We start from the raw sequence: 14,927 nt of genomic DNA, 5'->3' as shown, positions 1-14,927 counted from the left end.
TAGAACTACCACGTCCTCCTCCATAGGACTGGTTTTCCTGTTGTTGCTGTTGGTTCTGATTTCCTGCATGGCCACCAAAACGGCCTCTTCCTCTACCCCTGCCTCTACCTGTATTCGAGTAGAAAGCAGTCTCTTGAGAAGTTGAGGTGGCTGAACCACCATTCCTTTGCTCTTCACTCAGCAAGAGAGCAATAAGTTCCTGAAAATCAGGAAATGTTTCACGGACTCCAATGGATGTCCGAAACTGTGCATAATCTTTCCCAAGACCATTCAAGGTCACAGACACTAAGTCCTCATCATCAACAGGTGCTCCAATGGAGGCAAGAGAATCTGCAAGGCCTTTCACCTTCAAGGAATACTCATTTATATTCAGATTTTTCCTTTGCACATTGTGCAACTCCTGCTTTAGTTGCATCTTTCGTGCTTTGGTATTTGTGCTATACAGCTTCACCAATGTATCCCATGCCTCCTTAGGCGTCTCTACATCCTGTATATGCACAATCATAGAATCTGAAATGCTAACAGACAGCCAATACAGGCATTTTCTGGCTTTTTCATGCCATTCTTTAAAGGCCTTCAATTCAGCAGGAGTGGGAGTAGTACCCAAAACTGGTTCTGCAGTTTCACCACTGATGTAATCCCAAACTCCCTTTCCCATAAGGAAGTTTGTCATCCTGAACTTCCATGCTTGGAAGTTGTTCTTGTCAAGCTTCTCACTGACAATGGTAGACAGATTCTCAGACATTTTACAAATCACGAATTGCAAGAGCAACCTGTAAACACAGCAAATGCCTCACAAGGGCAAATAGCAAAACTTCTGCAAAAAGCCTCACAGGGGCAGATCTGCAACACTGACGAAAGTGGTATTTCACCACACAGTCACTTCCTAGTGACGATTTTGCATCAACAGGCAACAGGCATAAATCTGCAACTCCCAATATCTCTGCACACAGGCATACGATGCAATTTCTGTGGCACCTTTCCACCGACTAGCCGCGCAGGTCGCACAGCGAAAAACAGGGCCTTTTTTCTGAGTGCCTGCGAAGAACTTCCGCCTTCAAAATGGGCCCCGAAACGGCCTCAAATCAAAACGGGCCCCGAAACGGCCACACCGCGAAGGGCCTCTCAATCTAAAACAATGCACTCCTGCACTTCTGGCTGTGCTACCTGCAGAGATTTGCTCCCAAACTCGAAATAGGAAAGCAACACTGGTCCTCTTACCAGGACACCACAAACTTGGCTTGCTTTCTTGAGCTCCTTACCACGAACAAGGCTCTGATACCATGTAAAGAATAAGGGAGAGAGATAGGAGACTCAAGTTCAGCTTTCTTCACAACACACAAAAGAGAGAGGACACAAGGTTGGAGGGTGAAGCCTTTCTTCACTTTTGTACACAACAACAATACAATAGAAGAGGGAATTACCCTATATGTCAAACCCTAGAATACGTGGTTCATATGTGAATCCAAACCAAAAACATACGTGGTAGTCTAACTACACCACGAGTACAACTAACATAGGCGGTGACATAAATGATAGTCATCCAGGAGATATATCGGGGGTAGAGCTTGATATCTCAACATTCTGCCCTCGGGTTGCATTCATAATTAAATAGTTCATTGGTAGGCCAAATGGAATCATCAATAGAGGAATTTGAGCTGGAAGATATCTTGATCCAAGCTTGGAAATGAGGTATGCATCTGTTAACCTAGAAGGAAGGGATGGGATGAGACTTGAGTTTAAAAACATGGTGGGGATATATGCAGTTAATAACAACAAGGCAAATTTGACTTTTGTTGATAGAGATTGGCACAAAAAGTTAGTAGCAAAGGTACTGCTCTCACTAGGCAGATATTTTGGACCACTCAAAATCCTCTTGGTTTTCGTTGCATGGAATCTCTAGTGAATTTGGCTTGAGAGATCAATGCACCTAAACAATGTAATATTCAGGCACATAACTCGGTCTCTAGAGTGTAGATTGAGCATAGGTGAAATTGCTCTCTAGGAATCTGGTTCAAGAAGCCATACTACCAATGTGTGGCAAGTTTCGAGAGAATTTTTTGGAGGGACATTGAGGATAAGATGTAACAAAATTACCCATCACTACATACTACCTTCTAAAGGATCAAATTCCACCTTTATGTGGGTTTTATGTTTTGGGATCCATCACGTAACAAAATACCTTCATTCCCTGGGTTTCATGTTTTGGGATCCATCACGTAACAAAATACCTTCATTCCTTGGGGAATTATAAATAGAGTGCACAAGTGCACGTGGGCACTGCCTCCTAGTATAGTGGTAAAGCAAGCTTTTTTGGATGCAAAGAGAAATCAAATGATTCTTTAAAGGGAATTGGGCTATTAAAAGGCAATTTTTGTAGGATGATATTCATAAATGGCAATTTGAAAAACACAACTTAGTTGATTATTTCAAAAAATTACATGTGGAAATTTAATCCTCCACTATAGCACTACCTCTAAGAGGGCTCTCCTAACCACTATGGATGGCAACTCAACGTTTTACAGCATACATGCCAACACCTACAAGCGAGACTGAGCCAACATTCACACGACATATGAAATTGGCTTTCGCCTATAAATACATGCCAAATCCATGAAATGAAAGACTGAGGTTATGGTGATCTGATTGGTTCTACAAACTTTATCCCCTTCTCGCTTGTAGAGGAGATTTTCCCATCTTTAACTGGGCGCATATGCTCGTAGCCTTGGTCAGAGCCTCGCGGCAAGCCACCCATGCTCCATCATGAAATATAGAGCTTCTCATGGGAATAGACGATGCACGAGCATTTGCGCTCTTTAAGGGCCTAGATCTACCAATGCTATGGTAAGTCTCTCGAAAGGGGCGGCAAATCTACCATAGCCCATTTAGGCCGCACGCAAGGTGCATAGGGCAGAGGAGGAGGGTACGGGATGCATCAGAACATGCATATGGGAGCATGCCATTGGCTGCCCCACCAACAAACGTATGGGCAGCATGCCTTCCAACTTGGTGACAAAACGAATCCCCAGCGACCTCAGGGATCTATATGCCCACTCGCGCACACCTACCATGAATGCGGCATGTGAGCCCGGTGGTGTAACGGCCGCTTGGGTGCGTTCATCAGTGGGGAGAGGCCCTAAGGAGGGAGTGCTAAAAAACGTTGCCAAGGTGGACGTCTAAAACATGTGCTGACGTGGATGCCACGTGGATAGGCGTAACGTATATAAGCAGAGCCGAGTGGCACTTTGTAAGTCGGTCTTGCGGTAGACAGTGCTCCTCAGAGGAAGAGGCTTAGGAATTCTGGGGTTTGCCCTATTACTGCAGCTATACAGAGCTTACTTATAAGCAGAGCACCTCTCCCCAACGGTTTTGCTCAAGAAATTGCAGTCTCAACATGACGGATGACGCAGTTCTCCCCCTCGACCGCTCTAGTCGAGCAACTCGCGGCAAAAGGTTACCTTCAGAGCTCCCTTTCATTTTCTTAACACCTTTTACTTCTACATCAATCTTACGAAATTTAGCCTCCATGGCAAAATCTCAATTCAGGGCATTTGAGCTTGCTCTGTACGCATCTCATGGTCTTCGTAACATCACTTTTGCCTTGCTGCCAGAATGACAAAGTTGCTTGACGACGAGGAAGAAGCTGACGAAGAGTTTTGGGGCCAGGATGCGTTCAAAGAAGTAATAATTTTGTTTCAGGGACTCTATGATCTACTGCAACCTGGTGGTCTTTGCTGTGTTTCACTGACATTTCTAAAAATTGTCTCAGGAAGCTGAAGATATCGAGTACGAGGCCGAGGAAGAGGACGTTGATGTATTTGACAGTGACTTTGACGAAGATGTGAGTCTTTTGCTCAAATTCATACGGTTTGGTATACGAGGTGATCAATCTCTTTTTGGGTTCTGAAACTCGTTTTTTGTGTCCTCAGGAAACAAACATCGAAGATGAAGCACCAGAAGAAGACGAGGAAAGGTACTTTTCCGTTCAGCACTAGTAACGCTTATCACTTTACACTCAAAATGTCAAGATTATTCCTCAAACGAATGTGTATCGTGTTCTATAAGATAATATTACATGCTAAACACGTGCATTTAAACTTAGAAATCAAACCAAGTTAAACGTCTGGTTTGTATGCTTTTTGCAATGATCATCAGGTTTCGAGTAAAAAAGAAAAAGATGTTCCCTCCCGGAAGGAAGACACCTAAAGACAAAATGAAATCCTCAACTCCTAAAACAAAGGGGATTGCAGTTATTGAGGCAGCTGTTGCAGCAGCCATGGATTCAGATGATTCCAAGCCAACTTCCAAGCCTGCCAAGCAGTCAGAGGAGCCTAATGAGTCACATGAGGTTTCTGTCGATTTAGAAGGGGAACGGATTGTAAGAAAATCCACCAGGACTGCTGTTATTGTGAGGCAGGCTGAAAGGGATGCTCTGCGAGCTGCTATGCAAGCCACTATAAAGGCAAGTAGGCTTGAGGAATGACAGCTCAATTCGTGCACCAAAATCTTTTTTGAAGAACAAATCGGTGTCACTTTACAATTATATCTGATCTTATAAGCAAATAGACGTTGTTATCTTACATTTCTAAGAGTTGTCTTATGATTTCTGCAATGAATTATGAATGTGTAGTCATGAATTCATTCCTAGAGAGTGGCTTATAAAGATCCACGTACATCTTCTCACGTCATGATGTTATTAGATAACTGTCTTTTTTGCTGGCCTTATACAGCCTGTTAAAAAAAAGCGAGAGGGAGAAGAGAGACGAATAACACAAGAGGACATGCTTTTGGAAGCTGCTCAAACAGGTACGACTCAAAGGGCTTGAAAGTATAACGTGCCCACTTGGGGCTATCTCGTTGTTTCAGTAATATATTGACGTGCTCTGTGTGTGTGCGTGTGCTCACGTGTGTGTATGTGTGCACATAGAGAGAGAGAGAAAGAAAGAAAGATGTATTATTATCCCTGGGAGGTCTCACGGGCCTATGGGAGAAAATACATCAAATGGAAGGAAACTCATACAAGCCATAGAGGGCTGTAGCAAAGGGCGTGCTAATGCCATTGCTGAGTGATATGCTAAGTATCTCAAAATTTTAGAAGCTGAGACTCACACTGCAAAGATATCCCGGATCTACATCCGTCGGGCTGTCTCCCGCTGTGGTTGCCAGAGGTCGTGGTCTCCTCACCCTCTGTATCCGAAGAGCTATGGCCACGTCTCGGGCGGCCTCCTTTTAGGAGGGCCGAGATGGGTTGGACCTCCATTGTGCGCACTTTGGTCGCTTTCCGTGGCATGCGTCACGTTCCCGCCTTCGAACTCGAGGAATCCAGATGCCACCATCTTCCAATTGTCCCCCTCATAATGAGTGAACAACCTAAACTCTTCCAGGCACCATGCTCTCAGGGTCTATTTCAACTTGTCCTCCCCTTCCCTCTGGCAAGGTCCGCAACAAAAGAACCATCTTGAGAAATGAAATCCCAATCTGATTCCCTGTCGGCCCACATCTCAATATCATACATCTTCATTGTGACTTCTAGGTTTGCATATCTGACCTCAATAACACATGGAGATGTCACCAAGAACAGCTCCCCGATTACCACATTAGCTTTAGCTTTGGTTTCACCATCTTAAAATGAGTCGGACTCCTTGTTCTTTTGATTTGCATTCTTCTTTCTGCAATCCTTCGCAAAATGACGTGGGTCATCACAATAGAAGCACTTCTTCTACTTCCTCTTCTTACTGGAAGTGTTCACTTCATCTCCAAACTCATCTGTCTTGGGCTTGCCACTGCTAGGCTTGCCACTATCATTTTATTTATGGTTTGTAAATATTTCATGGTGAAATGTGAGCAATATTTTGTTTTGATAGATCGTTTCTTATAGGAGAAACAACATGTCTTTGTGATTCTAATTGATGAATGCATTATACATTACATAGACATGCATGAATTATTAAAATATTTATAGAATATTAGATCTTATCATTGAACTTTACTTTTCCAATTTTCATAAACCTCCTCCTTAAGATCCCCATTGAGGAAGGCGGTCTTGACATCCATCTGGTACACCGACCATCCATAAAACGCAGCACGAGAGATGATAGAGCGAATGGTGGTGGTCTTGGCCACTGGAGCAAAAGTTTCCTCATAATCTATCCCCTCTTCTTTTGCATAGCCCTTGGCAACTAAACTTCTTAACTGTACCATCAGCGTGGTACTTGATTTTGTAGATCCATTTTGTGCCAACCACATTCTTGCCAATGGGCGCATCAACCATGTCCCATGTAGCATTCTTTTGAATGGATCTAATCTCAGCTTCTATGGCTTTCTGCCATGGTGGATTGCCTTGCACATCCTCAAAGCGATGAGGCTCAGTTTCAGCTTCCATCGCTTGGGTCATGATAGCAAAATTCACCTACTCCTTAGCATTTTGAATGCTGGCCCTGGTTCTTGCCAATATAGGCTGATCTTTAGCATTTGCAAGTGTCAACTTAGCCCATCTAGGAACTGAATTCTCAGCTGTCCCGCTGGGAATAGCATCTGGAGTAACATCCTTTGCACGGCACTGTTAATGCTTCGAAATATTGGGCTGTCCCTCCCCATGAGCTGGCTGCAAATCTGAAACATTTGAGGGAAAAGAACCCTCAACATGTGGCAACCCTGCTGGAGTCTGATAGGTAGAGGGAACATCAACTGGAGAACCCAAATCAGCATCATCCTCAAAGTGTGATGTCCAAAGGTGTATCATCATATGGAGGTAACTCCTCACTGCTGGGCTGCATGCTATCATGCTTTGCAAACAAAACATCCCTGCTTATGATTACTTTCCTTGTGGCTGGATCATAAAGCCTAAAGCCTTGGCTTTCAGTGCTATACCCCACAAAGATGCATTTTATACTTTTATTCATCAAGCTTGGATCGATTTTCAGCCGGTACTAAAGCATATGCAACAGACCCGAACACTCTGAAGTGATTCACCTTGGGCTTGTACCCATAAAATGCCTCAAAAGGCGTCCTGTCAACCAATGCTTGTGTAGGGCAGCGATTCTGAATATATGTGGTTGTAACAATTGCTTCACCCCAAAATGCTTTTGACATTGTCTTAAATTTCAGCATACACTGTGTCATCTCCATGAGAGTCCTATTCTTTCTCTTTGCAATCGGATTATGCTGAGGCGTGTATGGCACTGTTTTGTGATGCTTTATCCCATGCGCTTTCAAGTACCCTTCAAAAGTATGTGAAGTATACTCTCCCTCATTGTCAGAATTAAGTGTTCCAACTCTAGAATTAGTTTGGTTGTTAGCCAATGTTCCATGCCTTGAGGCCATGTCTGATGATTTGGTGTGCCGATCACAATGCAAATCTTGTAAATTTCATCTAGCTCGCTGAAAATCCAGCCACTTAATCAGAGGCCACAAATGCATGTCTAGCATACTTACATACTCAACAAAGAAGAAACGATAGCTACCTTTCACCCGGGAAAAGGGGCCGAAGATTGAAAAGCTCTGCCATTATTGCTCCCATTGCCCACATGTCTGCAAATACACGTATTGAACTCCTTAAACCAGTTGAACACTTCCGATTTGCTTTTCATGAGAAGGAGCCAAGTGAACCTTGAATAATCATCAATGAATGTGACAAAGTACCAATACCCTCTATGGGTTGTGACATTCATTGGTCCACAAACATCACTATGCACAATCTGCAAGACCCGTTGTGCTCTTACTGAACCTGGACCATCCTTTTGGAACGGTAGGCGATGCAACTTTCCAAAGCACAAGCTTCACACACCTCTTGAGCGGGCTGCTGTAATTTTGGCAATCTTTCAACCATATTATGATGATTATGCAAATATGCCAAAGCTCTGTGATGTGCATGACCAAACCTGGCATGCCATAAATCACCTTGAGTAGTAGAATAGATAGCCATAGCATGCTGATTATAGGGCTGAGCATCAAGCTGGTAAAGACCCATGCTGGCCTCATAAGAACCTGTAGCCACAATCTCATACCCTTTCTTTGGATCCTTGTTCCTGCATTGATCATCTTGGAATTCCACAAGCATGTGTTGATCGTGAGCTATAACGGAAACAAAGTTTTTCCTGAAGTCGGAAACATACCAGACATCAAGGATATACTGTTTCTTTCCTGAATCTAGAAGGATGGGAACATCTCCCACTCCTGTGATGTCCTGAGTAACATGTCTATGATGTACAGGTTTGATTTCTTCAAACCACTCTTTCCTGTGAGTCATGTGTTTTGATGCACCACTATCTAGATACCAAGTATCTATGGCAGCAAACGAAGAATCCTCAGATGAAGCAAGAGAAGCATCATGTGCAACTAAATCCCCCCTGGCACCAAAGCTGTCCTGAAATGCAGTAAACACATAATCGATTCCCTCTTGTGCAAAATTTGCATGAGATGGTGAAGCATTGGCATTTTCAGCTGGTGCCACATAATTACTACTTGTGCCTTGCCTCTTTTTCTGATTGGCAATCCTTTTTTGGCACTCTGCAATGTAGTGACCAGGTTTCTTGCAATAATTGCATTTGCCTTTCTTCACCTTTGCACCTTTATTTGCATTCCCTGCATTTGTGTTTGCATTCCCCTCCTTCTTGGGCTGATAAGCATGGTGGTCGTTATCTGAAATTTACCCTTTCCATGAGTGGCAAATGCCTGCTCACTCGAATGGGCTGAATTGGAAGTCCGCATTTCTTCTTGTAAGAGCAAGCCAACTAACTCCTCAAAACTGAGTGGAGCAGCCCTAAGTATAATAGTCAAGGAAGTAACAAACGTATCATATGAGGGTGCCACACTATTAAGGGTGATAGAGACCGATTTCTTGTCTTCTATATCCTAATGAATAGCTGCAAGCTCCTCTCGAATATCAGTAATCTTTGTAATATGAGCTGAAATAGTTTGATATTCCACCATGTTTCTAACATGGTATCAGAGCAGGTCAATCTTGCCATAGCTGCCTTGCCATGTCATCATCTCCCTAACCCTAATTCGTTTCTAGCTGCCGCCTCCTTTCAGCTCCTCATACCCGATTAGGATTTCTGCATATCTGCCTGATTTCCGCCTCAGGCGGCCTATTCCTTGCAGGTTGGCACAGTTTTCAAGGCTTGATAGCACGTGTGAAGGTTTTCGTTGCTAAAAATCAGCCTTTCTGAGTTGCTGCAGCAGAGCCAACCATCTATGCACATCATTTGCAGAAGTTCGAGGTCATTTTGGCACCTTCGAGCCATTTAGAGGCTGCTGCTGCATAGCAGCCTTTGTTCGGGTCTGTTAGGAGCGGCATGTGTGGAAATTTGAGTCATTTCAGAGCATCTTCATGCCTGTTCAGCCCATCCACGTGCGTTGGTTGCAGATTTTCGACCTAGTTGGAGGCATTTTCGACCAGTTTTGGAGCTCCTTCGTGCATTTTCAAGGTGTTCTAGGGTTGCGGTTGCAGAAGCAGAATCATTTTCGAGCAGTTCCTCGGCCTCTAGCACATCTACATCAGCCGTTTTTTGCATCAGAGACGTGCTACAGCATTCGAAGCTGTTCTAGGGAGTCGCCTTTCACATTGTTGACCTGTTTTTGCACTTCGGATTGTCCTGGTGAGCCGTTTTTAGGGTTTCAGACCTTGGGCAGTTATCACGCTCACAAGTGCTCACCTTGTGGTTTATTTCTGCATTTCAGGGCATACACCTGTTGCTTTCTAATTCTGGTTCACATTTGGAGCACCACTAGGCCTCTATTTCTATCCTCTTGCATACGTGGGGCCTCCAAGGTCATCGACTAGCTGCCTTTCTTCAACTTTCTTGCATTTGTGAAGGTTGCTCATCCATTTCAGAGCCCTAGACCAGCCTCTTCATTTGCTGGTTATCCATTTCAGCCTGCTGGTTTTGTTACCTCAGTTTGATACTATGGAGCATCGTCCTCGTGGTGAAGACTCATCAGCACCACTCCCAACTAGGGATGAGCATAATGACAACATGGCGTTTATTAGTGTGAAGTTGGCTGACGAACTACTTCATCAACTTGATCTCAGTACTTCAGCCAACGAGAACCTGGACAAGCTCAAGAATATTTATGCTACATCTTTTGGACTTGAGCAGGAAGCTTCATCTCCTGTGTTGCATGATCTATTCCTCTCTGAGGAGGAAGATGCTTAGTTCTATGTGTGTTTGTGTTGAGTCAAATAAGGTTCTTAGCCTTGAGTTGTCCCTCTAAACTGAATGTATTTGGAGTCAATAAGAGGTACTCTGCCCTGGGTTGTCTCCCAAAAATGAATGTACTGTCTTTTACTTCGGTTTGATGGTATTGACCACCCAGTTGAGTAAGGGGGGGTGACGAGTGATGGTTTGTACTTGCCGGTCGCAAGCTGACTGATAAGTCGCTATCACACGGGAGGTGTTGGATAGTTGGACTTGCTCTTTGTAGTAGTGCGGTGGAGGGGGGATTGGTCTACTCTTGTGTGTTGGGTCTCACACTCTTTGCTTTGAAGGGGGGTGTTGGAGATATCATAGCCAAAGAGTGTGGTGATGTGATGTGTTAGTGTGTAGCACTAGATGAACTAGTACTAGTTCATGTGTGAGTCATGTGTGAGTACCACGTGTCATTATGGGACTTATCCCATATGCACTAGCTGCTAGTGTGTGAGTGAGTAGCCTATATAAGGCTTGTATTTCTCATGATTATGAATATGATAGCCTTTCATTATGTTTTCATTCATGTATCATTTCCTCACACCCTAACCTTTTCTCCCTGTCTCTCCACCATGTTTCTAACAGTCTAAATACGATGAAGAGAGCCTCCAAGATGCAAGGCAACGATATTGAAAACTTGCAGAAGAAAATACGGGAAAGCAAAGAATCCGATGTTGGATGCAATCATGCGTGGACTGCATGCCTCCATGGAGGGGTAAATAGAAAAATGGAAAACAAAGATGCAGATACAAATGGGGATCCAACTAGGTAAGATGCAGAAGAAATGACCCGAATGGTAGATGCTAAGACCAGCCATCATGCCCTACTGATAAAGGAGTTGGAAACTCAAGTTGCCAGCCTCAAAGCAGAATATGATATATTGAAGACACGTACTCAACTTGAGGAAGGAGAGAATCAGCCACCTTTCAATGAGGAGCTGAAGACACTCAAAACAGAGGAAGGAAACTCAAGAAAGATATGGCTGCCCTGCATGTCACATACAAGGGAAGCATGATAAATTCTTTAAACAAATAAATATAGGGAAGGGAGATGTAGTTAGGAAGGGCACATCAGCCCTAAAAGAGGAATTCAGTTCTGATGCTCTAGAGGAGAAGAGAAGAAATAGTAAAGCATTAAATGTTCTCGTTAGAGGCCTAGTAGTGGGAGATACTATATTGGCAGATGCCAAAGCATTGATCATGAAGATGGGGGTCAATCTCACCTTTGAGACAGCTTGGAGAGTGGGCAAGGCTGATGCACCGACGAGGCTTATGGCGGTGAAATTCCGTACTGTGGCAGATAGGTCCACCTTTATGAGTATGTAGCAGCTCTGAAGGGACAAGAGTGACACTCCAACTGCATGTGCAGCTAGCCATTTCAATCATTGTGGAACGTGCCACATCGCTGTCATAAAAAACATCAAGCCTTTAACTTCACCTAGCAATATCATGCCTCGGCAACCTTTTCAAATCCTGCAAGTACCACACACAGAGGAAACTTATCCTCTACTCTCTGAATTTTATTGATGCCTTTATGATGTGGAAGGCAGGGGCAGGAGAGCGAAATTTCACAGAAAGATGGCAGGGGAAGCTGTGGCAATTTGCATCTGAGACCCGTTCCCATGTCACAACACTCCTGGCCTTCATCGTGAGGGAGCTCGAGGAGCATCGAAGCTCCTTGCACCTTGCTCCCACATGGATATCTATCTGCAAAGCAGCCCAAGCTGCAAGGGCAGGAAACAGGCAGCAGACCTGTTCACATGGCAGGTCAGCAGAGGGCTAGGCTAGGTTGGCACGACAGTTCCGTCAGTCAGGTGGCTGATAGACTGGACGGGCAGTCTGCAGCAGGGTCGTCCTAACTCTTGGACCAGTCAGCTGTCTTGGGGGGCATTCAGCCCCTATATATGGAGACTTATGATTATTTCAAAGAGCCTTGTGTCATGCTGAGGCCTCATGGCACTTTCTGAACTAACCTTTGATTGCAGCAATGTTGTTGTCATAATTGGGCACGTAAAGGTGGCATGAATATGGCCACAGGTATGGCCTGATTCTGAGCATTCATAAAATGGTATTGGCCTTTAGAATGAATGCGGGATGAGATGAAAGGCTGAGCAAAAGAAACTAAGCATTGCACTTTATGCTTTCGGTGTTCTAGTATTTGCTTTGAAGTAACAGCCCTTTTTTGTCAGAGATATTGAATCGCCAAAATTTGGAGAAAATGCTGGCACATGAGGAGGAGGTGAAACAGAAAGCAATTGTTCATAAGACGGTATACAATGGACCACTGATACGGTTTCATTCAAGAGATGGTCAGTGTCCTTGCCTTTGTGAATTTATACTTGACTCCTTAGATTTAAAAGAATACTTGATGCTTTGTGTCCTGCTTGCATTGATTTTTTCTAGGTCGGGATATACATTTGAATTGAAGAGAATTACAATGAATTAAAAGTTGCCAGATGCTGAGATTTATTATTGCAGGCAAGAACTTTCTCGAGTTCATGGGATCTGCTGAAAAGTCTGAAGAGTTATTTGGGCAGGCAAAACCTTGTAAGAAGTTATCTTGTTATACCGGGTATATTTGGTCATCACCTTGTTTATTTGATGCATTGATGCAGTGCAAAATGTGCTCGTCTGCAGGTTTAAGGAAAGCACAGGAGTGTGTGGTAACTGGGCTGCCTGTCAAGTATGTAAGTTTGAGACATTGTTGTTTAGCTTCCATTATGTGCATTAAAGAGATGCCTGCATACTTTTCAATGTTCATCAATGTGTAAAGGTGTCAGAAGATGCTTTGCAAAACTTCCTTTTTAGAATTTGTGTATGGACTTGAGGGTAGTTGGAGCATAGGCTTGTGTGAGTGGAGTGTTAAGGACGCGTTTACTGAGTATTCGGAGGGAGGCAAATTGTTGACGTGACGGGCTATCTACACCACCTTTTTAGATGCTTCAATTAGCATTCTGACCTGAGGCCATCTTGTGTGAAGATGCCCAGTGGCAAAGACGGGTTTACCTAATGGATATAATTCTCTGTCAAACTAACAGAAATCTTCGTATGTGTTTCAGGTATGTTGATCCGCTGACTGGGTTGCCATATGGGACAAAGGAAGCTTTCAAAGTAATAAGAGAGAAGTACGCAGCTGCTAGCTCATTTCAGATTATTTTTTTTTTCAATTTAAGGCAATCTTTTCACTAATTTATGATACGCTGCTTGCTTGTCCAGAGTGCATCAAGAAGAAGATTATAGTCAAAGAAATATCTCAAAAGCCCATTGGAAGAAAGCAAGGTCTGGAAGGTCAATCTCCGGTCATGCTGTTGTCACAAAAGCCAGAAGATATAAATTGAACGCTGCATCCTTTGGGTACCCACATGAGATACATAGCAGAATGGAAAGAGGCCCCTTACCGTTTGATGGAAAAGAGGAATTTGTAATGTCCCATTCGCTGAGGGAGTCGCCGTTGCCGATTGCACAGGTAGTAGATATGTTGCCATCTCAATCACCTTTGAGTGCATACCCAATATCCGAAGAACGATCTGCGGGACCAGCGGTTCATCGACCCACACCACAAGTGGAAGGCTTGTATTCTCTAGGAAATCATCCTTCACCAACAGAATCGAATGAATCACTAGCTTCCCAACTTCAGAATTTGAAGATGCCTCTCTGGATGGAGATACCCCCACCAAGGGAGGAGCCTAGCCAAGATGAATATATGCTAGATGACCTAACATCCTTGAATTTTGGGCCTATTTTATCCTTGCAACATGGTATAACAAGGCAGGATTTAAGAGAACTCGAGCTTAATGTGGAGAACCCTCTTTCAAGTGAAACAATTCCATTGGATGTGCTCCCAATGCCCAACCTGGGCACAAGTGAGCTCCTTTGATGGTGGTGTTGAGGCTTACTCATTTATTCAAGAACCTAGAGTCTGGGATGACAATGAAATCATATTGTGCTTTTGTCACAGCTTGACATTACCCTCATTTTGGGTTTTTAAGCTGGCTTTTGGAACAAGATTAATGTATACAATCGATTTTAGGTTCTAATCTATGATCTCATTTTCGCATATTGTCACACGTCTGAACATTCAATCAGCAAAATGATGCATTTTCTTTATCCTTTTACGAATCCCTTGTAGCTTGCTGTTGTTTTTACTATCTGGGGATATCTTTTCAACAATCCAGTAAACTTCCGTTGGTTGGACAAATCTCAGGCTGCAAGACACTGGTCGATAAAAAAACCTTCCAAGTTTTTGCCAAAAAGGCCAAATTGATGTCTGTTAGTACACAAGAGACATAATGGAGAAAAAGTAGAAGGAACCTTCAGGTTTTATAGATGAATGATCAAGTAGAGCCTTGAGTTGGCATGCAAACTTTTGTGGAACTGAGAGACTGGTCCTTGTATTATGATGATTGTGCTTCATCAATGTGCAAGGCTTCTGATACAAGATGTTTTTTGCACTTGAGAGCTGGGCCTTCCTATGCTACACCATCATTCCGTTCATCTCTATTTGAGAGAGATTCTTTGAGTTGTTCATTCATTTCTACTTCGTGAGAGAGAGAGAGAGAGAGAGAGAGAGAGAGAGAGAGAGAGAGACTGACTTCCATTGTATGTTGGAGAGAGAAAGGATAGCTTTCTTCATTGTGAGTGAGAATTCCCTCCCATTTTGTTCTCTGAGAGAGATTGGGAGATATCTGTTGCATTGAGAGCGAGAGAGCTCATGCTGCTTGAGTATTGAGAGACATAG

General features: G+C 43.6%; 1 protein-coding gene across 1 annotated transcript; it reads left to right on the top strand.

Annotated features, from left to right (window-relative positions):
* Positions 1 to 3,268: 3,268 nt before the first annotated feature.
* Positions 3,269 to 14,182, top strand: SWC2 (DNA binding protein SWC2). The gene is made up of 11 exons (XM_087385806.1): positions 3,269 to 3,453; positions 3,612 to 3,681; positions 3,770 to 3,841; positions 3,930 to 3,973; positions 4,156 to 4,462; positions 4,731 to 4,806; positions 12,379 to 12,498; positions 12,668 to 12,736; positions 12,827 to 12,872; positions 13,249 to 13,314; positions 13,406 to 14,182. The coding sequence occupies exons 1-11, from the start codon at positions 3,395 to 3,397 to the stop codon at positions 14,064 to 14,066; spliced, it is 1,590 nt and encodes a 529-aa protein (XP_087241932.1). The 5' UTR covers positions 3,269 to 3,394; the 3' UTR covers positions 14,067 to 14,182.
* The last annotated feature ends 745 nt before the right edge of the window (positions 14,183 to 14,927 follow it).

This window comes from Dipteris shenzhenensis, chromosome 15 (assembly GCF_047967505.1).
Source record: "Dipteris shenzhenensis isolate YYH24624 ecotype China chromosome 15, Dip_SZ_1.0, whole genome shotgun sequence".
NCBI lineage: Eukaryota > Viridiplantae > Streptophyta > Polypodiopsida > Gleicheniales > Dipteridaceae > Dipteris > Dipteris shenzhenensis.
This window is presented reverse-complemented; position numbering and strand designations above follow the sequence as displayed.

Excerpts from the sequence above, each read along its gene's own strand:
- SWC2 (XM_087385806.1), top strand. The coding sequence starts at position 3,395 with ATGACGGATGACGCAGTTCTCCCCCTCGACCGCTCTAGTCGAGCAACT. Across the intron at positions 3,682-3,769 it reads GCCAGGATGCGTTCAAAGAA|GAAGCTGAAGATATCGAGTA; the intron begins GTAATAATTTTG and ends AAATTGTCTCAG. Across the intron at positions 4,463-4,730 it reads CTATGCAAGCCACTATAAAG|CCTGTTAAAAAAAAGCGAGA; the intron begins GCAAGTAGGCTT and ends GGCCTTATACAG.